The following is a 22,178-nucleotide window of genomic DNA, read 5'->3' on the forward strand; positions in this document are numbered from 1 at the left end:
TTTACCTGACATGTGAAACGTGACGTAAATCGGGGGGTGCGCTATCTGCTTGAGGTTTTTTTTTCTACTTTCAAAACACTTAATTCTGGTCTACATAACATGTCAAGATGGTTCTTTGGTCAAAAGTTTGTCTCGATTTTGTTTACTACAGTATGTAGTTGTTTTTTCTTTTGATTTGCCAAGACCGTAAGGAATATGAACACCGGTGAGCGCCACCAGCTGTCTAGTTTTTACCCGTCTTTCACCACAACACAACCTCCCGGACGATATAGCGAGACCAGACTGTGGTCTCTTGTTGGCCCGAGGACGAGACTACGCCGGGGACAGAAAGTAAAAAAGCCCGGCTGCAAATCTGGTACTATAAGCCAAGGTTAAACTTCTACCGAGTCCTTATCTCTCCAATCCTGGATGTATGTATGTGTTCATTGACAATAAAATCCTTTTCAATTCTATATCATTTTAATACTTTTATGTCACGACTGCTTCCAACCCTTAATGTAAACCATAGAGGCCCCGAGCCAGCTAATACAGTTAGCTATGTTACGGGCTAGATAATCGGATTATATTACTAACCGGTCCACTGCCAAAAACAATAGGCACTGATCCAACTAAAAATAGTTTTAGGAAGATCATTATTTTGCCGGAGGACGGTGATGCTATTCTCTTATATTAGAAGGCTAAGCTGGCTACACAACAAATCCATTTTACATTTCTAACCTGCGGTTATTACTTACCGAGTCATTATCTCTCCAATGCTAGATCCTGGACATATGAATGTGTACATTGACAATAAAATAATTTTTAAAATCTATGTCATGTTAATACTTTTATGTCACTGCTGCTTCCAACCCTTGTAAACCATAGAGGCCCGAGCCGGCTAATACAGTGAGCTATGCTACGGGCTAGATAATCGGATTATATTACTAACCGGTCCACAGCCAAAAACAATAGGCACTGATCCAATTAATAGTCGTTTTTTAGGAAGATCATTATTTTGCCAGAGGACGGTGATGCTTCTGTCTTACATTAGAAGGCTAAGGTAGCTACACAACAAATCAATAGAACATTTCTAACCTGCTGTTATTACTTACTGAGTCATTAACTCTCCAATGCTAGATCCTAAACGTATGTTTGTGTTCATTGACAATAAAGTAATTTTCAATTCTATATCATGTTAATATTTTATGTCTCTGCTGATTCAAACCCTTGTAAACCATAGAGGCCTGAGCCGACTAATACAGTTAGCTACGTTATGGGCTAGATAATCGGATTATATTACTAACCGGTCCACAGCCAAAAACAATAGGCACTGATCCAATTAAAAGTCGTTTTTTAGGAAGATCATTATTTTGCCGGAGGACGGTGATGCTTCTGTCTTACATTAGAAGGCTAAGGTAGCTACAAAACAAATCAATTGGACATTTCTAACCTGCTGTTATTACTTACCGAGTCATTATCTCTCCAATGCTAGATCCTAAACGTATGTATGTGTTCATTGACAATAAAGTAATTTTCAATTCTATATCATGTTAATACTTTAATGTCTCTGCTGCTTCAAACTCTTGTAAACCATAGAGGCTCGAGTTGGCTAATACAGTGAGCTATGTTATGGGCTAGATAATCGGATTATATTACTAACCAGTCCACAGCCAAAAACAATAGGCACTGATCCAATTAAAAGTCGTTTTTAGGAAGATCATTATTTTGCCGGTAGACGGTGATGCTTCTGTCTTACATTAGAAGGCTAAGGTAGCTACACAACAAATCAATAGAAAATTTTTACGGGCTACATAATAGGATTATAACGTTTCTAACCTGCTGTTATTACTTACCGTTTCATTGTCTCCTCCAATGCCATAAACCATAGTCATCGAGCCCGCCATTAAAAGTCTTTTTTTTTTCGGGAAAAGCCATCATTTTTGTGAAAGGTTGTGGTTGAAGTGGGGCTAAATCTTTGCACACACTAGGAGCGACTTCTTCACAGTTGAAGGCAGATTGCCGGGGATCATAAAAGTAAAAACTAAGGCAGTGTTTTACTTGTTGGTTTAGTGACTTGTGCAAAACTAACAGAACATTTTCCTTCATTTGATTTCATGGAGGAAACGTTGTGGCACAGCTAACACGTCAAATGTGTTTTGCGGCAAATCCAACTTTAACTTCCGCTGCTATCGAGAGTGGCGCTCTCCGTCATTTTCATTCGACTTCAGTGCATAATAATGAACCCCTTCTCTTCCTCTTACATGAGATCCACCCAAGAATGAGGCCACGTGAACCCCTTCCCGACTGTACATGTGCATAATCATCATTCATTAGGTCAAGCGGGGGACAAAGAATATTAAAACGCAGCGTGGCTTTTCCAAAGCAGTCCTGATCAATTATTTACTGGCGCATCCTTTTTTTGCTCCGACAACCCGACGAGAAGTTTGAGTCCTTTTTTCCTACCGGGCAATGTTTCTGCCTAAGTAGGGCTCAAAGTAAATTATTCAGGCTTTGCAAAGATTTACCTACAGAGGAATTGCAACGGGATGCCAGTGAAGAGGAGAGGAAGAGAAGCCGCTGGCCGGTAGTGGGTGTGCACGAGTGTGTTGGACTGATTCATGGGAGCTGCTGTACTTGTCCGGCTCAGGACTCGCTTCATGCTGGATTTAGGAGACGGTCGGCGGGGGACTGAATGTTTCATGCTAAGTCTAATTTAAGTACGTCTGAGGCCAAGGACACCTTCTTCCGGGCATCAACTAAAGACTCCAGGTGCTAATGCAGGATGTTTGGCCCCCTGCCTTGATCTCAGTCCGCACAGGACGCGAACCCTGGTACTCCGCATGAGTGGCCAATGTGCTGACCACCGAGCTAACTCGGCAGCCAGCCCACTCTTGAAGTTGTTATAGTTGTCACTGGCTGGCCCGTTACCCTCAACCGCCTAAACCTCACTCTCATCCGGGTCACGGCACCACTGTAACCCAGATAGTTCGGCTCCCTGCCTTTATCTCATTCCACACAGAATCCTGGTCTTCAGCAAGAGAGGCAAGGGTACTGACCATTAAGCTAAAACATTCTTGATGTTGTCAAGGAGTACGGTTTACTAACGTAAACATGGCGCAGCGACACTGGCTGGCTCCAGGTACGCTCACTCCCCTAAACTTCTCTCTCATCCGGGTCACGGCACCACTATAACGCAGATGGTTCGTCCCTCTGCCTTTATCTCATTCCGCAGAGGAAGCAAACCCTGGTCGTCCGCGTGAAAGAGCCAGTGTGCTGACCACCGAGCTAACTCCACAGACAGCCCACTCCTGAAGTGGTCATAGTTGTCACTGGCTGGCCCCCGTTTACCCTTACCCCCCTAAACCTCTCTCTCATCCGGGTCACGGCACCACTGTAACGCAGATGGTTAGGCTCTCTGCCTTTATCTCATTCCGCACAGAATCCTGGTCTTCGGCAAGAGAGGTCAGCGTGCTGACCACCGAGCTAAAACATTCTTGATGTTGTCACGGAGTACGGTCTACTAACATAAACATGGCACAGCTACACTGGCTGAACCCTGTTACACTCACCCTCCTAAACCTCACACTCATCCGGGTCACGGTACCACTGTAACCCAGATAGTTCTGCCCCTTGGCTTTATCTCATTCCGCAAAGGACGTGAACTCTGGTCCTCTGCATGAGAGGCCAGTGTGCTGACTACCGAGTTAGCCCACTCTTGTAGTTGTCACTGGCTTGCCCCCGGCACCCTCTCCCCCCTAAACTTCTCTATTATCTGGGTCACGGCACCACTGTAACCCAGATGGTTCGTCCCCCTGCCTTTATCTCATTCCGCAAAGGACGTGAACTCTGGTCCTCTGCATGAGAGGCCAGTGTACTGACCACCGAGTTAGCCCACTCTTGTAGTTGTCACTGGCTTCCCCCCGGCACGCTCTCCCCCCTAAACTTCTCTATTATCTGGGTCACGGCACCACTGTAACCCAGATGGTTCGGCCCCCTGCCTTTATCTCATTCTGCACAGAATGCGAACCCTGGTCCTCCGCGTGAGAGGCCAGTGTGCTGACCACTGAGTTAGCCCACTCTTGAAGTGGTCATAGTTGTCACTGGCTGGCCCCCGTTAAACTCAACCCCCTAAACCTCACTCTCATCCGGGTCACGGCACCACTGTAACCTAGATGGTTCGGCCCTCTGCCTTTATCTCATCCCGCACAGAATCCTGGTCTATGGCAAGAGAGGCCAGTGTGCTGACCACCGAGCTAAAACATTCTTGATGTTGTCACGGAGTAGTCTACTAACATAAACATGGCACAGCTACACTGGCTGAACCCTGTTACCCTCACCCTCCTAAACCTCACACTCATCAGGGTCACGGCACCACTGTAACCCAGATATTTAGGCCCCCTGCCTTTATCTCATTCCGCATGGGACGCGAACCCTGGTCCTCCGTATGAGAGGCCAGCGTGCTGACAACCGAGCTAAAACATTCGTCAAGTTGTCAGGGAGTGAGGTCTACGAACGTAAACATGGCGCGGCCACACCGGCGTTACACTTACTTTCGTATCGTATTCGGAAGCCAATGTCTGAGTGGCTCTTGTCGGTGGAGAAGAGGAGGTACAAGAAGCTGGAGGTGCTGATGAGGAACTGAGGAACCTGGGTGCCTTGGTAGCTTCCAATCAGCGGTGACGAAGGAAAACGGCCATCGCGGACCTCCAGGACATCATAGTTGACCTCCGTGCGGAACCTGTGGAGGAGTGTTGCATTTTATGTGAAGTGAATTATGTTTATATCGCACTTTTTCCTCACAGAGTTTAGAAAATGCACACTCATTTGTAGTGAAGTGAAGTGAATTATATTTATATAGTGCTTTTTCTCTAGTGACTCAAAGTGCTTTCTAAGTTACATTTAAACTAGTGTACCATTTGTATTGTAAATCGATTCAATAATTCTTATTATTCATTTATTTATTTATTTTTTAATCAAGAATCCATTTTTTGAAAGACAATCTCAGACATAAATATGAAGCACACACTGAAATGCACACATCTATTGAACGTCTTTACAATCATTGCAATAAACAACAATAAATCACAGCACCTAAAATAAAACCCTGGCACAGACAATAGGAATGGAAAAATGTACATTTAGTATTAGGGAAAAAATGGACATAAGTTATATCCAGAAAATGTCTGTAAAATAATCATTGATAAAGATGATAGTTTATAAATAGAATTGAGGTATGTGTACATATTAGTGTTGTATATATACCAATATTTTGGTACCGGTACCAAAAGGTATTTCGACATTTTTTGATACTTTTCGAATTAAAAGGGATCCACAAAAAATGGCATTAATGGCTTTATTTTAACAAAAAATCTTAGGGTACATGAAACATATGTTTATTATTGCAATTTAGTCCTTAAATAAAATAGTAAACATACTAGACAGCTTGTCTTTTAGTAGTAAGTAAACAAACAAAGACTCCTAATTGGTCTGCTGACGTATGCAGTAACATATTGTGTCATTTATACACCTATTATTTTGTCAACAATATGAAGGACAAACTGTAAAAATGGATTGTTAATCTACTTGATCATTTACTGTTAATATCTGCTTATTTTCTCTTTTAACATGTTCTATCTACACTTCTGTTAAAATGTAATGATCACTTATTCTTCTCTTCTTTGATACTTTACATTAGTTTTGGATGACACCACAAATTTGGGTATCGATCCGATACCAAGTAGTTACAGGGTGATACATTATTCTTAATTTAAGTTCTCATGTGTCCAGGGACGTATTTCTTGAGTTTATAAACATATGGATTTTTCAAAAAAAAGAAGAAAAATATTGATGTAATCATAGTAGTATCGACTTGATACGCTCTTGTACTTGGTATCATTACAGTGGATGTCCTGAGGGCGTTTCAGTGTTATAACTTCACCTTTATCTTTAGTTTTTAGGCCAAAATGCGTCCATTCTCCCTTTTCTGTCTACACACTGTGTCTGCTAGTAAGTACTCTGTGATTGTGCGCTGCCGAACATGCTCCTCTGCTGGTAAAACCAGCAATGTTACGACGTGGGAACCGGTACCTTTTAAACAGAGTATAGTACCGTTTTATAGTACCGCGATACTATACTAGTACCGGTATACCGTACAACCCTAGTGTATATATATATATATATATATATATATATATATATATATATATATATATATATATATATATATATATAATTTTTATATGTAATTTTTTCGTGTCTATTTTTTTACATTTTTACATAAATACACATATATGACATTCATTTATTTGTGTAAATAAATCACACAAAAATAATAATTTCATATTATGTATTTTTTATTGGTAAGTAAGGCAGGGAATGTTTGCTAATTACCCCCTGGTGAGTCCAATCTGTCATAAGCAGGCAGAGCCCGAGCACCTATTTTTGTAGCAATTTTCAAGGAAAAATAATCCCTGTTCTGCAAAAGACACAAATGCTGGTCAAGAGAGGGTACTGTACCACAAAGTGCAGATCTACACCGCTGGAGAATATTTGTTATTGGGAACTTTGACACGACTGTCTCCAAAACCTGTGCAATGTTGCAGAATAAAGTTTGGCTTGGGAAAACAGTTGGCTCCATTTGAATTATTCACAATTTACAAATGTTTTTTAAGGATGTTTGCTGCATGAGTCGTGCTTGTGTGTGTGTGTGTGTTTTTGTATTTCTACCCTTCTTGAGACATTAACAAGGAAAAGTACCGTCCATATGAGGACCGGTGAACAAGTCAGGACCGGAATCATGGTCCCAATACGGAAAACCTTTGCATCTAATAGAGAGCCGAATATTAGAGTCCGTGAACATTGCTCCAAAGTCGGGATTTTTTGTTGATTAAATGTGCTTACAAAAGTAACCATTGACAGGTGCAAAGGCAGCAATATATGATAAAACAAGATAAAGAAGGACTTACCTATTCGACCCCGAAATAACCCGCCAGGTGTACAGCTGATTTTACGACTTCCGGTGCTGACGTAAGACAACCCGCGTCCCATATGTGACCATAGGATGTACAAATACACTACGCTACTAAGACTATAGTGGCCATTAACAGTTAGCTTCTACAGCTGGGTTGCTCAAAGTGCGGCACAGGGGCCATCTGTGGTCCGTGACTCCTTTTTCATTGGCCTTGAGCACATTACAAAAAAACAAAAAATAGAGATCTCATTTGGTGGTGAAATCTATCAAAATGAGGGTGGTCCCAAAAAGGAGGGATTTTTCAAATTGACTGTGTGTCGGTGTTAAAAGTGCTCCACCTCTGGTCAACATATGTAATAATAAGTGTGTGTAAAAATTTGAAGGGCTCCCCCTCTGGCCAACATATGTAATAACAAGTGTGTGTAAGAAATTGAAAAGCGTCCCCTTTGGCCAAAATTAATTAAAACAATAAAAATAAATATGTATGTATAGACATACTGTAATAACGAAGTAAATAATGACAATTAAAAAACAATTACAAACCAAAAAAAATTAATAATAATAAACAAAAAGCAGTCTTTTTCTGACAAAATCGACTTTTTTCTTAAAAAATTGGGAATTTCTTCATATTCTTTCGGTTTCTGTAATATTGCATTATTTTCTTGTAAAATGTTTACTTTTTACTGCAAAATGGTGAAATTTGTCATAAAATTCTGACTTTTGTATGACAGTATTGCAAATATTTTTGTTGTTCTTGTAAAATGGTGACATTTTTTGAGTAAAATGATGACTTTTGTCATAACTTTGCAAAGTAAAATTCCGATGATTATTATAATGTTGCCAAAATGTTAAAAGTTTTCAGATAAAATTGTGATTTTTGTCGAGTAAAATTACGACTCTTTTGATAAAATTACCAAAATGTTTATCAAATTGGGAACAATTTCTCATAATCTTTCTGTTTCTGCCAACACAGATACATAAACAATATAATACAAGAACAATACTATACAAACAAAAACAAGAAAAGCTCCTGTACACTAACAATACAATAGTACCACTGTTACTATGAGACAAGACAAGACGAGACAAAACACACACACACACACACACACACACACATATATATATATATATATATATATATATATATATATATATATATATATATATATATATATATATATATATATATATATATATATACATATATATATACATATATATATATATATATATATATATATATATATATATATATATATATATATATATATATGAAATACTTGACTTGGTGAATACTAGCTGTAAATATACTCCTCCCCTCTTAACCACGCCCCCAACCACGCCCCCGCCCCAACCACGCCCCCACCTCCCGAAATTGGAGGTCTCAAGGTTGGCAAGTATGTCCTAAAGAGGTAGGCATTTTTCGGAGGTCTCAAGAAGGTAAGAAATACACGAATGTGTGTGTGTGTGTGTGTGTGTGTGTGTGTGTGTGTGTGTGTGTGTGCGCTTTAGCCAGTGGAGCCACTTCATCTTCAAAAGGCCCGAATAAATTGCTTTGACTCGGAGCCGTGTTATCTAAATGAAGTGTTTTGTGATATTTTATTGATGCTACATAAAAATGATAGACGAACAAACATTTATGTTGTATTCATTTTTCATGGCGCGCCATCAAGGCAGGCGATGAGGACGGGCCTTGGTGGAACGCTAATGTGGCGTTTGATCCGACAACCGCCTGTCTCTCTCCCTCGCTCTCGTGCGCGCCGTCTCTCGACGCGGCGCTCAAACCGCCGTCCCCTGACAGACGTTTGCGTGGGAAAGGCACGCACGGCCGCTCGCGTGCCTTGACGGGCCGCTTTGTGCGCGTGCGGACGCCTGTTAGCCTGTTAGCGGGAGGATGCTCACCGCCCCCGGGGATGGGTATCACATGAAGGGATCAAATACTTATGAGCGTTCTTTAATAAATCATCTTCGTTGGGGGAGTCGTGTTCGTGGAGATCAGACGGACTGCGTTGCCCTAAAAACAGGGGAGCGGGCGTAGAAAAACATAAAGGGTGTCCCCATTCCGATATTGGCATCAAAAATCCGTCTGACGTTGGCTATAATGTTCCATAGAAGCAATCCTGAGTTAAAATATCCTCCATTTTCTTCTACTTTAGCCAAGTCATTAACAAAAGGTAGGCTATAGACTACTAGGGGACAGCAGCTAAGCACACAATATCACACAAAATAGACATACAGTATGTAATAGTCATTGAACAATAAAACAGCAAATTTGTCAATATAAACATCAAAGTGGGATTTTACTTACACGTATCCAGTAACAAACGTGTCCGCGACATTCAATTTGCTGCATCATGAGCTTAAAGGGGTAGTACACTTTTTTTTTTTTTTTTTTTTTTTTTTTTGGGGCGGGGGTTGCCTAACATTCACAATCCTTATGTAAGACTAGAACAACAATGGGTTTTTTTAAACGTTAGCAAACGTTCACGAAAAATGGAGGTAATAAACTCTATTCAGCTTATAAAGCACCATAAAAAAAGCCAAAAACCTCCATTACCATTTTAAATACATGATATATATATATATATATATATATATATATACAAACCCCGTTTCCATATGAGTTGGGAAATTGTGTTAGATGTAAATATAAACAAAATACAATGATTTGCAAATCATTTTCAACCTATATTCAGTTGAATATGCTACAAAGACAACATATTTTTTTTTTGCAAATAATCATTAACTTTAGAATTTGATGCCAGCAACACGTGCCAAAGAAGTTGGGAAAGGTGGCAATAAATACTGATAAAGTTGAGGAATGCTCATCAAACACTTATTTGGAACATCCCACAGGTGAACAGGCAAATTGGGAACAGGTGGGTGCCTTGATTGGGTATAAAATTAGATTCCATGAAATGCTCAGTCATTCACAAACAAGGACGGGGCGAGGGTCACCATTTTGTCAACAAATGCGTGAGCAAATTTTTGAACAATTTAAGAAGAACCTTTCTCAACCAGCTATTGCAAGGAATTTAGGGATTTCACCATCTACGGTCCGTAATATCATCAAAGGGTTCAGAGAATCTGGAGATATCACTGCACGTAAGCAGCTAAGCCCGTGACCTTCGATCCCTCAGGCTGTACTGCATCAACAAGCGACATCAGTGTGTAAAGGATATCACCACATGGGCTCAGGAACACTTCAGAAACCTACTGTCAGTAACTACAGTTGGTCGCTACATCTGTAAGTGCAAGTTAAAACTCTCCTATGCAAGGCGAAAACTGTTTATCAACAACACCCAGAAACGCCGTCGGCTTCGCTGGGCCTGAGCTCATCTAAGATGGACTGATACAAAGTGAAAAAGTGTTCTGTGGTCTGACGAGTCCACATTTCAAATTGTTTTTGGAAACTGTGGACGTCGTGTCCTCCGGACCAAAGAGGAAAAGAACCATCCGGATTGTTATAGGCACAAAGTGTAAAAGCCAGCATGTGTGATGGTATGGGGGTGTATTAGTGCCCAAGGCATGGGTAACTTACACATCTGTGAAGGCGCCATTAATGCTGCAAGGTACATACAGGTTTTGGAGCAACATATGTTGCCATCCAAGCAACGTTACCATGGACGCCCCTGCTTATTTCAGCAAGACAATGCTTAGCCACGTGTTACATCAACGTGGCTTCATAGTAAAAGAGTGCGGGTACTAGACTGGCCTGCCTGTAGTACAGACTTGTCTCCCATTGAAAATGTGTGGCGCATTATGAAGCCTAAAATACCACAACGGAGACCCCCGGACTGTTGAACAAATTAAGCTGTACATCAAGCAAGAATGGGAAAGAATTCCACCCGAGAAGCTTCAAAAATGTGTCTCGTCAGTTCCCAAACGTTTACTGAGTGTTGTTAAAAGGAAAGGCCATGTAACACAGTGGTGAACATGCCCTTTCCCAACTACTTTGGCACGTGTTGCAGCCATGAAATTCTAAGTTAATTATTATTTGCAAAAAAATAAATAAAGTTTATGAGTTTGAACATCAAATATCTTGTCTTTGTTGTGCATTCAATTGAATATGGGTTGAAAAGGATTTGCAAATCATTGTATTACATTTATATTTACATCTAACACAATTTCCCAACTCATATGGAAACGGGGTTTGTATATATACACACACACACTTTTGGCAGTAGTGTACTTCCCACTCCACTTCAATTTAAAGACAGCACAAGTCCATTCCTGAAAGTTAATATTTGTGTTTTTCTTACCTAAAACTCTTCTATGTTTCAGTAATTGCACTTGATCAAAAGTATGTCGCCCACTACGATACGTGCTGATATCGTATCGGTCCAACATCCGCACCAGCCAATACTCAAGGACGTTGTTCTGGAAGTGGAAAAAGTGGCGGACTCACTTGTCGAAGATGATCTTGATGGGGTAGCCTGGAGGAGCTTCAATGATCCATTCACAGTTAAGGGCCTCCTTGTAGAGTTCCGGCCAGCCAGGAGAGAGGATGATCCCGCTGGGAGCCTTCAGATCTCCCCCACAGGGGGCTAACGGGGGCGCAGAAAGAGGGGCGGAGTCAGACCGGCTGATGTACGACATGTGCCCATCCTTTTACTGCTAATGTAAATATGTGGCGGCGTACCTCAAGGTTAACCGTGTCTCGCCCGCGGCACAGGTGCACGCATGATATATACCCGCGCCTTAGCATACGTCCCCTCCCTTCAATCTGCCGCCGTGTAACAAGACGCCATCTTCTCGCCAAAACAGACAAGCGCACAAGGGAGCATGCATAAAAGGCGCCGTATACCTGCTTCCTCAGAGGCACCGTGATTTAAAGCAACACCCGAAAGACGTCTATAAAAGGCATACCGTGAAAAACATGCACGATGGATGGTCCCCAGGGAACGCCGCGCGGCACACGGGAGACCAACGCCATGTTTTAATAATGCTCTCGCCTTTTTGCGTGCGTCATGAATAGTGAACTTGATAAGTCGCCCTTGAGCCGAAGCCGTGCTCGCTTAAGCCCGACTGGTTTACACTCGGAGTACAATGGCTTGTTACCATGGTGACGTTCTCGGGGGCCGGCTCATGGCATGAACCGTGCAGAGGAACTGTGTTAGAGGGAAAAGTCACTCTCGTTTTTGGACTTTGTTCTGCTTTAAGAGTCAAACAGTGCCTCTTTACATCTTTGCAAATACACACGCTTTAGTTTCGATGGTGAGAGGAGGTGCCAAATATGAGATAGAGTGTGTGTGGCTTAGATTAAATCGTACATAGCAGATTTTGATACATTTTGTACATTAACTTGTGTGGTGTTCGGGTCTGTGGGACCCGTTTTCATTTTTTATTTAAAGAAAAATAATACAATTCATTAATTTTTCAAACTGAGACTCACTGACTTTGGCTCATTTTCTGTGAAGAACATATATCAGAATACATATTTAATGACCACACACCATACACCACCCTACACATTTATATTACCGTATTTTTCGGAGTGTAAGTCGCACCGGAGTATAAGTCGCACCTGCCGAAAATGCATAATAAAGAAGGAAAAAACATATATAAGTCGCACTGGAGACCGGCCAAACTATGAAAAAAACTGTGACTTATAGTCCGAAAAATACAGTACATATAAAATGTCCGGGTCCACTGGCTAATACAAGTGTGGAAATTGATGTTCTGTGTACCACACACACACACACACACACACACACACACACACACACACACACACACACACACACACACACACACACACACACACACACACACACACACACACACACACACACACACACACAGCAGGCCTAGACAAGAGGAGGGCAGAGTGTATGTACACAGAACATCAGAGGGTCAAATGTGCGAGAAAATGAGAGCAGACAGTGTTGACAAACAATGTTGCAACCTTGTGTGGGAACCGCAGGTGCAGAAACACAAAAGAAGAATACCTGTGGGATGCAGAAACTGGCAGAGAAATTTTCCGTGCAACGTTCATATTGTTGTTACTCAGCCAGCGTTTGTGGGTCTGATGGATCCGTTGCATTTTGTGGTTTTTAATGCCTCACAATCAAACAATTTGATGTTAAAATACTGAACAGATGTTTACCTTATCCCAATAAACATCTGTTCAATATTTTAACATAAAAGTGTTTGATTGTGAGGCATTAAAAGCCACAAAATGCAACGGGTCCATCAGACCCACAAACGCTGGCTGAGTAACAATATGAACATTACACAAGAGTTAAACCAATACAATGTAGGTCTATCAATATACACTAAAATGTCTGAACACAACTTCCACGTCTTGGCTTTGTCATCAATAAAGCATATTGTATGTAACACTGCCCGAAATTAAGCATTTTCAGGCATAAAAATGGCTAAATGAACTAACAATACCAATACTACAGTAGTGTTGGCCCACTTGACGAGACCAACAGTTCAGTTTTGCGGCCACTGATTGGCTCAGCTTTAGACGGCATTACCAACATTAGCATGTTAACTTGTTTAACAAAACGCCTCAGTGTCATATAACTTGACACATTTTAGCGTGCTAACATTACCATGCTAACTTGTTTAGCTAATTTTGCAGCCAAACGCCTCAGAGTTATATAAGTTGATACTATAAAAATGGGACATATTACCTCCCTGCTTGGCATTCAGCATCAAGGGTTTGGAATTGGGGGTTAAATCACCAAAAATTATTACCGGGCGCGGCCACCACTGCTGCTCACTACTCCTCTCACCTCCCAGGGGGTGATCAAGGGTGATGGGTCAAATGCAGAGAATAATTTCACCACACCTAGTGTGTGTGTGACAATCATTGGGACTTTAACTTAACGTGACTCTTGCTAACCTTAGCATGCTAAAATTACCAACATTAGCATGCTAACTTTTTTTTTGCCAATTTTGCCACTAAACACCTCAGTGTCATATAAACTTGTACTTGACACATGTTACTATGCTAACATTACCATCCAATTGTTTTTTAGCTAATTTTGCAGCTCAACGTCTCACTCATATAACTTGGTACTTGACACTTGCTAACGTTAACATGCTGGAGAATGCTAACATTACCATGCCATCTTTTTTTTTTTGCCAATTTTGCAGCCAAATCTTTAAAGTCATATATCTTGGTACTTGACATGTTAACATTTTCAGCTAATTATGCAGCTCAAAGTAATATAACTTGTAACTTGACACATGTTTGCATGCTAACATTACATTGCTAACTTTCAACTAATTTTGCAGCCAAACACCTTCGTGTCACATGACTTGTTACTTAACACATGCTGACATTACTATGCTAACTTTTTGAACAAATTTTGTAGCCTAACGCCCCGGACTCAATAAACTTGGAAGTTGACATATGTTAACATGTTGACTGTTTTAGCTAGTTTAACGTGCATACATGTCATAGTCATATAACGTTGTACTTGATGTATGGTCAGGTTAGCATACTAGCATGCTGACTTTACCATGCTAAGTTTTTTAACACCATTTTCAGCTGATTGCCTCAAAGTCATATAACTTGGTAGACACATGCTACCTGTTAGCATGCTAACTTTTTTAGCAAATTTTGCATGCATACACGTCATAGTCATACAACTTTGTACTTGACGCTTGCTTAGGTTAGCATACCAGCATGCTGACATTACCATGCTAAGTTTTTCAACACAATTTTCAGCTGATTGCCTCAAAGTCATATAACTTGGTAGACACATGCTACCTGTTAGCATGCTAACTTTTTTAGCACATTTTGCATGCATACACGTACGTCATAGTCATATAACTTTGTACTTGACGCATGCTCAGGTTAACATACCAGCATGCTGACATTACCATGCTAAGTTTTTCAACACAATTTTCAGCTGATTGCCTCAAAGTCATATAACTTGATAAACAGATGCTACTTTTTTTTTAGCAAATTTTACATGCATACACTTTATAGCAGGGGTCCCCAAACTACGGCCCGCAGGCCGGATCCGGCCCCCCAGCATCCAAAATCCGGCCCACGGGAAGTCCCAAGTTAAAAAAAAAGTTGTATTTAATTTCTTTATTTTTTAATCTTTCCTTTCTAATCCATTTTCTACCGCTTGTTACTCTCGGATTCTCTTAGCCGCTCAGGCAAATCATATTGTCTAAAAATGAATTTTCCCATCGATAACGTGACAATGTTAAATGTCAAAACGGATTAAAAAGACAATGTATGTATATATATATATATATATATATATATATATATATATATATATATATATATATATATATATATATATATATATATATATATATATATATATACATTGTCTTTTTAATTCCGGATTAAAAAGACAATGTGTGTATATATATATATATATATATATATATATATATTGTCTTTTTAATCCGTTTTGACATTTAACATTGTCACGTTATCGATGGGAAAATTAATTCATTCATATATATATATATATATATATATATATATATATACAGTATATACAGCCCGGCCCCCGGCCAAATTTTTTTAACCCAATGCGGCCCAGGAGTCAAAAAGTTTGGGGACCCCTGCTTTATAGACATATAACTTGGTACTTGCCACATTTTAACCGTTAGCATGCTAATGTTAGCATTTAATTTCGGCTTGCGCATTTCAGCATTTAGTTTTTATGGAGTTGTTAAAGAGCCACAAACACGAGGGGGGCCACATGTTCATGACCTGGGCTTTTGTAAAGATTAGTTTTCTTTCATTTAAATCTCTCAATTATAAAAAAAACGATATTATAAAACTCACGATAAAATCAATTTTGCAGTTTAATAATAAAGTTGTTTGAATCAGATTAGGAACTCTGCCAAAAACCACTCGCAAAAATGCTAAATGGTTAATTCCTCAGTAGGTTAAATAATATAATCACTGAATACGATTACAACCAAGAGTAGGATGACTAATTCAGTGTTAAAGGTGAGCTGCACTTTATTAATATTGTTTTTTCTTAAAGGGGAACATTATCACCAGACCTATGTAAGCGTCAATATATACCTTGATGTTGCAGAAAAAAGACCATATATTTTTTTAACCGATTTCCGAACTCTAAATGGGTGAATTTTGGCGAATTAAACGCCTTTCTATTATTCGCTCTCGGAGCGATGGCGTCACAACGTGACGTCACATCGGGAAGCAATTCGCCATTTTCTCAAACACCGAGTCAAATCAGCTCTGTTATTTTCCGTTTTTTCGACTGTTTTCCGTACCTTGGAGACATCATGCCTCGTCGGTGTGTTGTCGGAGGGTGTAACAACACGAACAGGGACGGATTCAAGTTGCACCAGTGGCCCAAAGATGCCAAAGTGGCAAGAAATTGGACGTTTGTTCCGCACACTTTACCGACAAAAGCTATGCTACGACAGAGATGGCAAGAATGTGTGGATATCCTGCAACACTCAAAGCAGATGCATTTCCAACGATAAAGTCAAAGAAATCTGCCGCCAGACCCCAGGAAAAGAGAGCGGATGAGGGTATGTCTACAGAATATATTTATTGATGAAGACTCGGCTGTCTGCACTCTCAAAGTGCATGTTGTTGCCAAATGTATTTCATATGCTGTAAACCTAGTTCATAGTTGTTAGTTTCCTTTAATGCCAAACAAACACATACCAATCGTTGGTTAGAAGGCGATCGCCGAATTCGTCCTCCCTTTCTCCCGTGTCGCTGGCTGTCGTGTCGTTTTCGTCGGTTTCGCTTGCATACGGTTCAAACCGATATGGCTCAATAGCTTCAGTTTCTTCTTCAATTTCGTTTTCGCTACCTGCCTCCACACTACAACCATCCGTTTCAATACATGCGTAATCTGTTGAATCGCTTAAGCCGCTGAAATCCGAGTCTGAATCCGAGCTAATGTCGCTATAAACTTGCTGTTCTATCCGCCATGTTTGTTTGTATTGGCTTCACTATGTGACGTCACAGGAAAATGGACGGGTGTATATAACGATGGTTAAAATCAGGCACTTTGAAGCTTTTTTTAAGGATATTGCGTGATGGGTAAAATTTTGAAAAAAACTTCGAAAAATAAAATAAGCCACTGGGAACTGATTTTTAATGGTTTTAACCCTTCTGAAATTGTGATAATGTTCCCCTTTAAATTCTAAATAGTGAATAAACGCAACCAAATGTCCGCTTACAATGGAGCCTATTGGAGTCGCTCTATTTATCCAAACACCTCCATTGAGGTTTTATGAACATGATTTAAAGATATATGTACTTTTTGATAAGTTTCATAATAACATGTATTAATCATCTATTTTGCCCATTTCTCATTCTAAGTTAATGATTATTTGCAAAAATAATTCGAACATTAAATATCTTGTCTTTGCAGTCTATTCAATTGAATATAAGTTGAAAAGGATTTTCAAATCATTGTATTCTGTTTTTATTTACCATTTACACAACGTGCCAACTTCACTGGTTTTGTAACATAAAGACTTGTTTAGCTTGTGTGTGGTTTCCGGGTGTGGATCGTTCCCGGGTGTCACCTTCACAGCGCGGCACAGCGTTGTCCCACACCACGTTGCCATCCTTCAGGATGCAGGACACGGTCTGGGAGCCGTGGGTCTTGACGAAGCCCTCCTCGCACAGGAAGGAGATGGAACTTCCCAGTTGAAGACTTTGCCCGAAGCGCTTCCCGTTCACCGGGACTCCCGGGTCGGGGCACTCGTTGTGGCGAAACGCTAGAAGAGAACAAATACAAATTAGCCGAGCTCCTATCTGGCGTTGATAAATCCCCCGGGCCTGCATCCTTTGGACCCAGCCACACCTCATCCATCAAGGTCTTTATTTATTAACACGCCCCAAATCCTTTCAATACAGTTTGGCGCGTCCTTAATTAACATGAAATATGGTGCTGTGCAGCAGTGCTGTAGTGAGAAGACATCAGCCGCCATCTTCAATTAACACTTCCTGATGTTCAATCATCAAGTTTTCTCGTTATATACTCAACCTTGTCCTCCATAATTATGCACTATTACGTAAAAATGACTTTAAATGCTTTCATACAGAGTATTTCTGATTCATTCTGCACGTGAAGAACGCACTAACGACCTGAGGAGACGTAAAAAGTCCGAAAGAGAAAGAGATGATACAGCATTATCTGCTCACAGATGCTCCCTGGTGGTTGTTTGTGCACACTGCAGCTAGTCCTGGATAGTCCAACTCCTTAATGCTTCAGTCACACGCAGGGTTCTCACCCAACCGTACCCACGCTCACAGTCATATGAGTCCCTACGGCAGGGCTATTGAGCGACATCATGAAAAGGGCCACAGCTTCAAGAGCCCAAGGGCTTGAGGGCCGGACGTGGGAACGTGGATGTTTTGTCAGAAAGTGACCCCGCAGGTTATATTCCTTCGAAACTGCAAATAAACATCGGATTTCACACTGCACTGTCAATAAAATCATAATTGTGCACTCGCTACTCATTCCCAGCGTGCGCAGCTGGACAGATAGTTAACAGCATGAAAAAACAGAAGCTCCAGATGTTTTGTTTAGAATTGAGGTTTCTTTTTTTTTTTTTTATTATTTCCCCTCTTTAGTTTTATTTATTTGCATTTTTTCATTTAAGTTTGTAAGACTGAAAACATAAAAATTGCAAAAGTATAAGGTCCATTGTGTATTTGACATAATGTCCAGTGTGTATTTTACATAATTAAATAGGTTTAGAGGTAATACGTTCACACAAAAAACTACAGATGCTTAATCATATAAAAATTGAACAGCAGACACATCAAACATTGCACACAATGAATGTGACTCACCACAATTAAACCTAAATTGTAGCGTTACTGCCCTCTACTGGTCCAATTTAGCGCTACATGTATTAAATGAGCTTTGATTGCCAGAGTTACTCTCAGACGAAAACAACACGAATACAAAAAACAAGAGAAAACAAACTCAGGTTGTACAGTTATTAGTATAGTACCGCAATACTAATAAATAATAATAAATGATAAATGGGTTATACTTGTATAGCGCTTTTCTACCTTCAAGGTACTCAAAGCGTTTTGACAGTATTTCCACATTCACCCATTCACACACACATTCACACACTGATAGCGGGAGCTGCCATGCAAGGCGCTAACCAGCAGCCATCAGGAGCAAGTGGTGAAGTGTCTTGCCCAAGGACACAACGGACGTGACTAGGATGGTAGAAGGTGGGGATTGAACCCTAGTAACCAGCAACCCTCCGATTGCTGGCACGGCCACTCTACCAACTTCGCCACGCCGTCCCCAATGAATCATATTTGATACTATACCGCCTCTAAAAGGTACCAGTCCCCCATCCCCGTCACGTTGTGTCATTGTTGGTTTTACGAGCAGAGGAGCATGTTCGGCAGCGCGCAAACACAGAGTACTTACAAGCAGACACAGTGTGTAGACAGAAAAGGGAGAATGGACACATTTTGGCTTAAAAAGTAAAGATAAAGGTGAAGTTATACCACTGAAACACCCTCAGGAAGAGGTGCTTTAAGACATGGCTAGCTAGCTAGCGGCTAAAGTCCATCCGCAGTCTGCAGTGTTTCAGCTACTTCTAAATCACTAACCCTTGTGTCCATGGCGACAAATAAAGTACGTTTCTTGCATGTAACATTATCACTGCAGGACGAGGAATAGCTAAACATGCTTCACTACACACCGTAGGAGGATACAATAGCTCACTGGCGTCACAATGTAAATAAACGCCATAGGCCTCGATACTGAACCAGGTGCTCTGATTGGTTTGATCTCGTCTAGTGGCCAATACTTCTGTAATATTGATATTTTGAGTATATTCAGCCATTTTTAAATTGAAATTGTTTAATCTATAGCAAAAACAAGGGGATAAAGTAAAGCTGCAAACTTAGAAGCGCGATGTGGCGAGGAATATGTTCGAGCATGGATCTGCCATTGTTACTATCATAAGAGACATTTTGCCGCCTACCTCCCGCCCCCCAAAAAGTTGCAAAACGTAACACAGCTTATAAACTTTTACTTGTGCCTCAGAATTCGGAAATGATAGAATTATTTATAAAATGCAAACTTATTTCACTCAAACAAATCTGAGGGAGCCACAACAAGGAAGGCAGAAGAGCCACACTTGGCTCCAGAGTCATGGGTTGCAGACCCTTGTGTTAGAAGAAAAAGCACTCTTTTCCGACACTTTTCTTTTTTAATAACCAAACACAATGTATCCACCCTGGGTTTGTATCTTTGCAAATACACACACACCCATACTTGCTAACCTTGAGACCTCCGATTTCGGGAGGTGGGGGGCGTGGTCGGGGTGGGACGGGGGCGTGGTCGGGGGCGTGGCTAAGAGGGGAGGAGTATATTTACAGCTAGAATTCACCAAGTCAAGTATTTCATATATATATATATATATATATATATATATATATATATATATATTTATATATATATATATATATATATATATAAATAAAAGAAATACTTGAATTTCAGTGTTCATTTATTTACACATATACACACACATAACACTCATCTACTCATTGAGTTAAGGGTTGAATTGTCCATCCTTGTTCTATTCTCTGTCACTATTTTTCTAACCATGCTGAACACCCTTTCGCAGGTACCCAGAAAGGTTTCGAGTACCACCAAAAAAACTGAATCTCTGAAGACAGTATAAAAATCTGTGTTAAAGGTGTATAAATACTGTTTGTATAATAAGCATGTTATTGTTTACAAATGAGGGTTAAGAGTTCAGTACTAAAAAAAAAAAAAAAGAATGTGGCTTAAGTACTGTTTTTTAATTGAGCTGCTGTGCTATGTTTGTCCGTTGCCACCTCCTGGTGAATGTTGGCTATAGCGTACTGGGGTTACTTTTTGGTTGGCCAACGATTTACGTGGTGTTGCGCACCTGACATCAAGTGTGTGAGTCTGTTCTGTCTTCTACAGTAAAGAGACGTACTTCATCACCTCGCCTGGTTATTGCCTCCAACTCAATATATTACAACAACATTGCTGTTTACGACAAAACGTGAATACAGGCTGTTGACACGTCACTCAGGTCCGCATGGAGCTGGAGGGGGCGTGGCTTCCAGCTCCGCCTGAATTTCGGGAGAAAATTTGTCCCGGGAGGTTTTCGGGAGAGGCGCTGAATTTCGGGAGTCTCCCGGAAAATCCGGGAGGGTTGGCAAGTATGCACACACCACATGCTTTAGTTTGGATGGTGAAAGTAGGTGCCAGGTACGAGATGGAGTGAAATTCGACGTGTGTATGTGTCTCAAAAACAAATGCGCTTAGATCAAGTTTTCGTTTCATTGGACCGAAGACATGCACCTGGGGATAGGTTGATTGACAACACTAAATTGGCCCTAGTGTGTGAATGTGAGTGTGAATGTTGCTTGTCTATCTGTGTTGGCCCTGTGATGAGGTGGCGACTTGTCCAGGGTGTACCCCGCCTTCCGCCCGATTGTAGCTGAGATAGGCTCCGGCGCGCCCCGCGACCCCAAAGGGAATAAGCGGTAGAAAATGGATGGATGGATGGATGGACTGAATCCGAAGCCACTCCACTTGGGAGGGGTGGGTGAATGGACAAATGAATGGGACCACTGAAAGACAACATACCGCTGGTATTGTTAATGTTTCTACTTACTCAATTTGTAGAATAAATTGTTAAACTTCTATGCTAGTCTCCTTGGTTTGTTCAGATAGTCGTAGAACAAAATAACCTGGGATAGCTCGAACAGATAACTGTATTAGGGAATTAAATAAACTGCTACCTGACTTAACACCCGTGTTTTAAGATTTGACAGGGGAATTGACAGTTTTCCTTATTTGCTGGAACACCGATCAGCTTCATTACACAATCCTATATGCAAAGGCTGCAAACAATCCTTCAGGAAAAAGGAAAACACAGACAATAATACAGTACATCCGTAACACAGGCTTACCAGCGCGTACAAAACCCATCTGGAAATTTCCTCAGAAGTCAGCAGCGACCCAGAATAGAATATAATGAGCACTGCCGCAATGTGTTTGTCAGCTACGGATGCCGCCTCTTTGTTCTGGATTTATTTAGATGTCAAGTCACCGTACAGACTCCAAAGACGGGGAGTTTGTCATTTTCTGGGAGTCACTCTCAGGGTGTGAGAAGACTACGTCGCACACAGGTGCAGGGGTTTGTCTGGAGATAGGTGGCTCATTGTTCCGGCAGTTGATTCATGAGGGCCATTTGCATACAGCACAACCTCGGC

At 40.8% G+C, this 22,178-nt stretch overlaps 1 protein-coding gene across 1 annotated transcript in view; it reads right to left on the bottom strand.

The window, feature by feature from the left end:
- Nucleotides 1-22,178, bottom strand: part of csmd2 (CUB and Sushi multiple domains 2) — an 828,472-nt gene that overhangs the window by 354,706 nt on the left and 451,588 nt on the right. The window contains exons 16-18 of the mRNA XM_061982429.2: nucleotides 17,465-17,659; nucleotides 11,361-11,499; nucleotides 4,530-4,717 (exon numbers count right to left, since the gene is read on the bottom strand). Of these exons, the coding sequence (XP_061838413.2) occupies nucleotides 4,530-4,717; nucleotides 11,361-11,499; nucleotides 17,465-17,659 (522 nt within the window). The remainder of the gene's footprint in view (nucleotides 1-4,529; nucleotides 4,718-11,360; nucleotides 11,500-17,464; nucleotides 17,660-22,178) is intronic.

Source organism: Nerophis lumbriciformis, linkage group LG21, assembly GCF_033978685.3.
Source record: "Nerophis lumbriciformis linkage group LG21, RoL_Nlum_v2.1, whole genome shotgun sequence".
NCBI classification, from domain to species: domain Eukaryota; kingdom Metazoa; phylum Chordata; class Actinopteri; order Syngnathiformes; family Syngnathidae; genus Nerophis; species Nerophis lumbriciformis.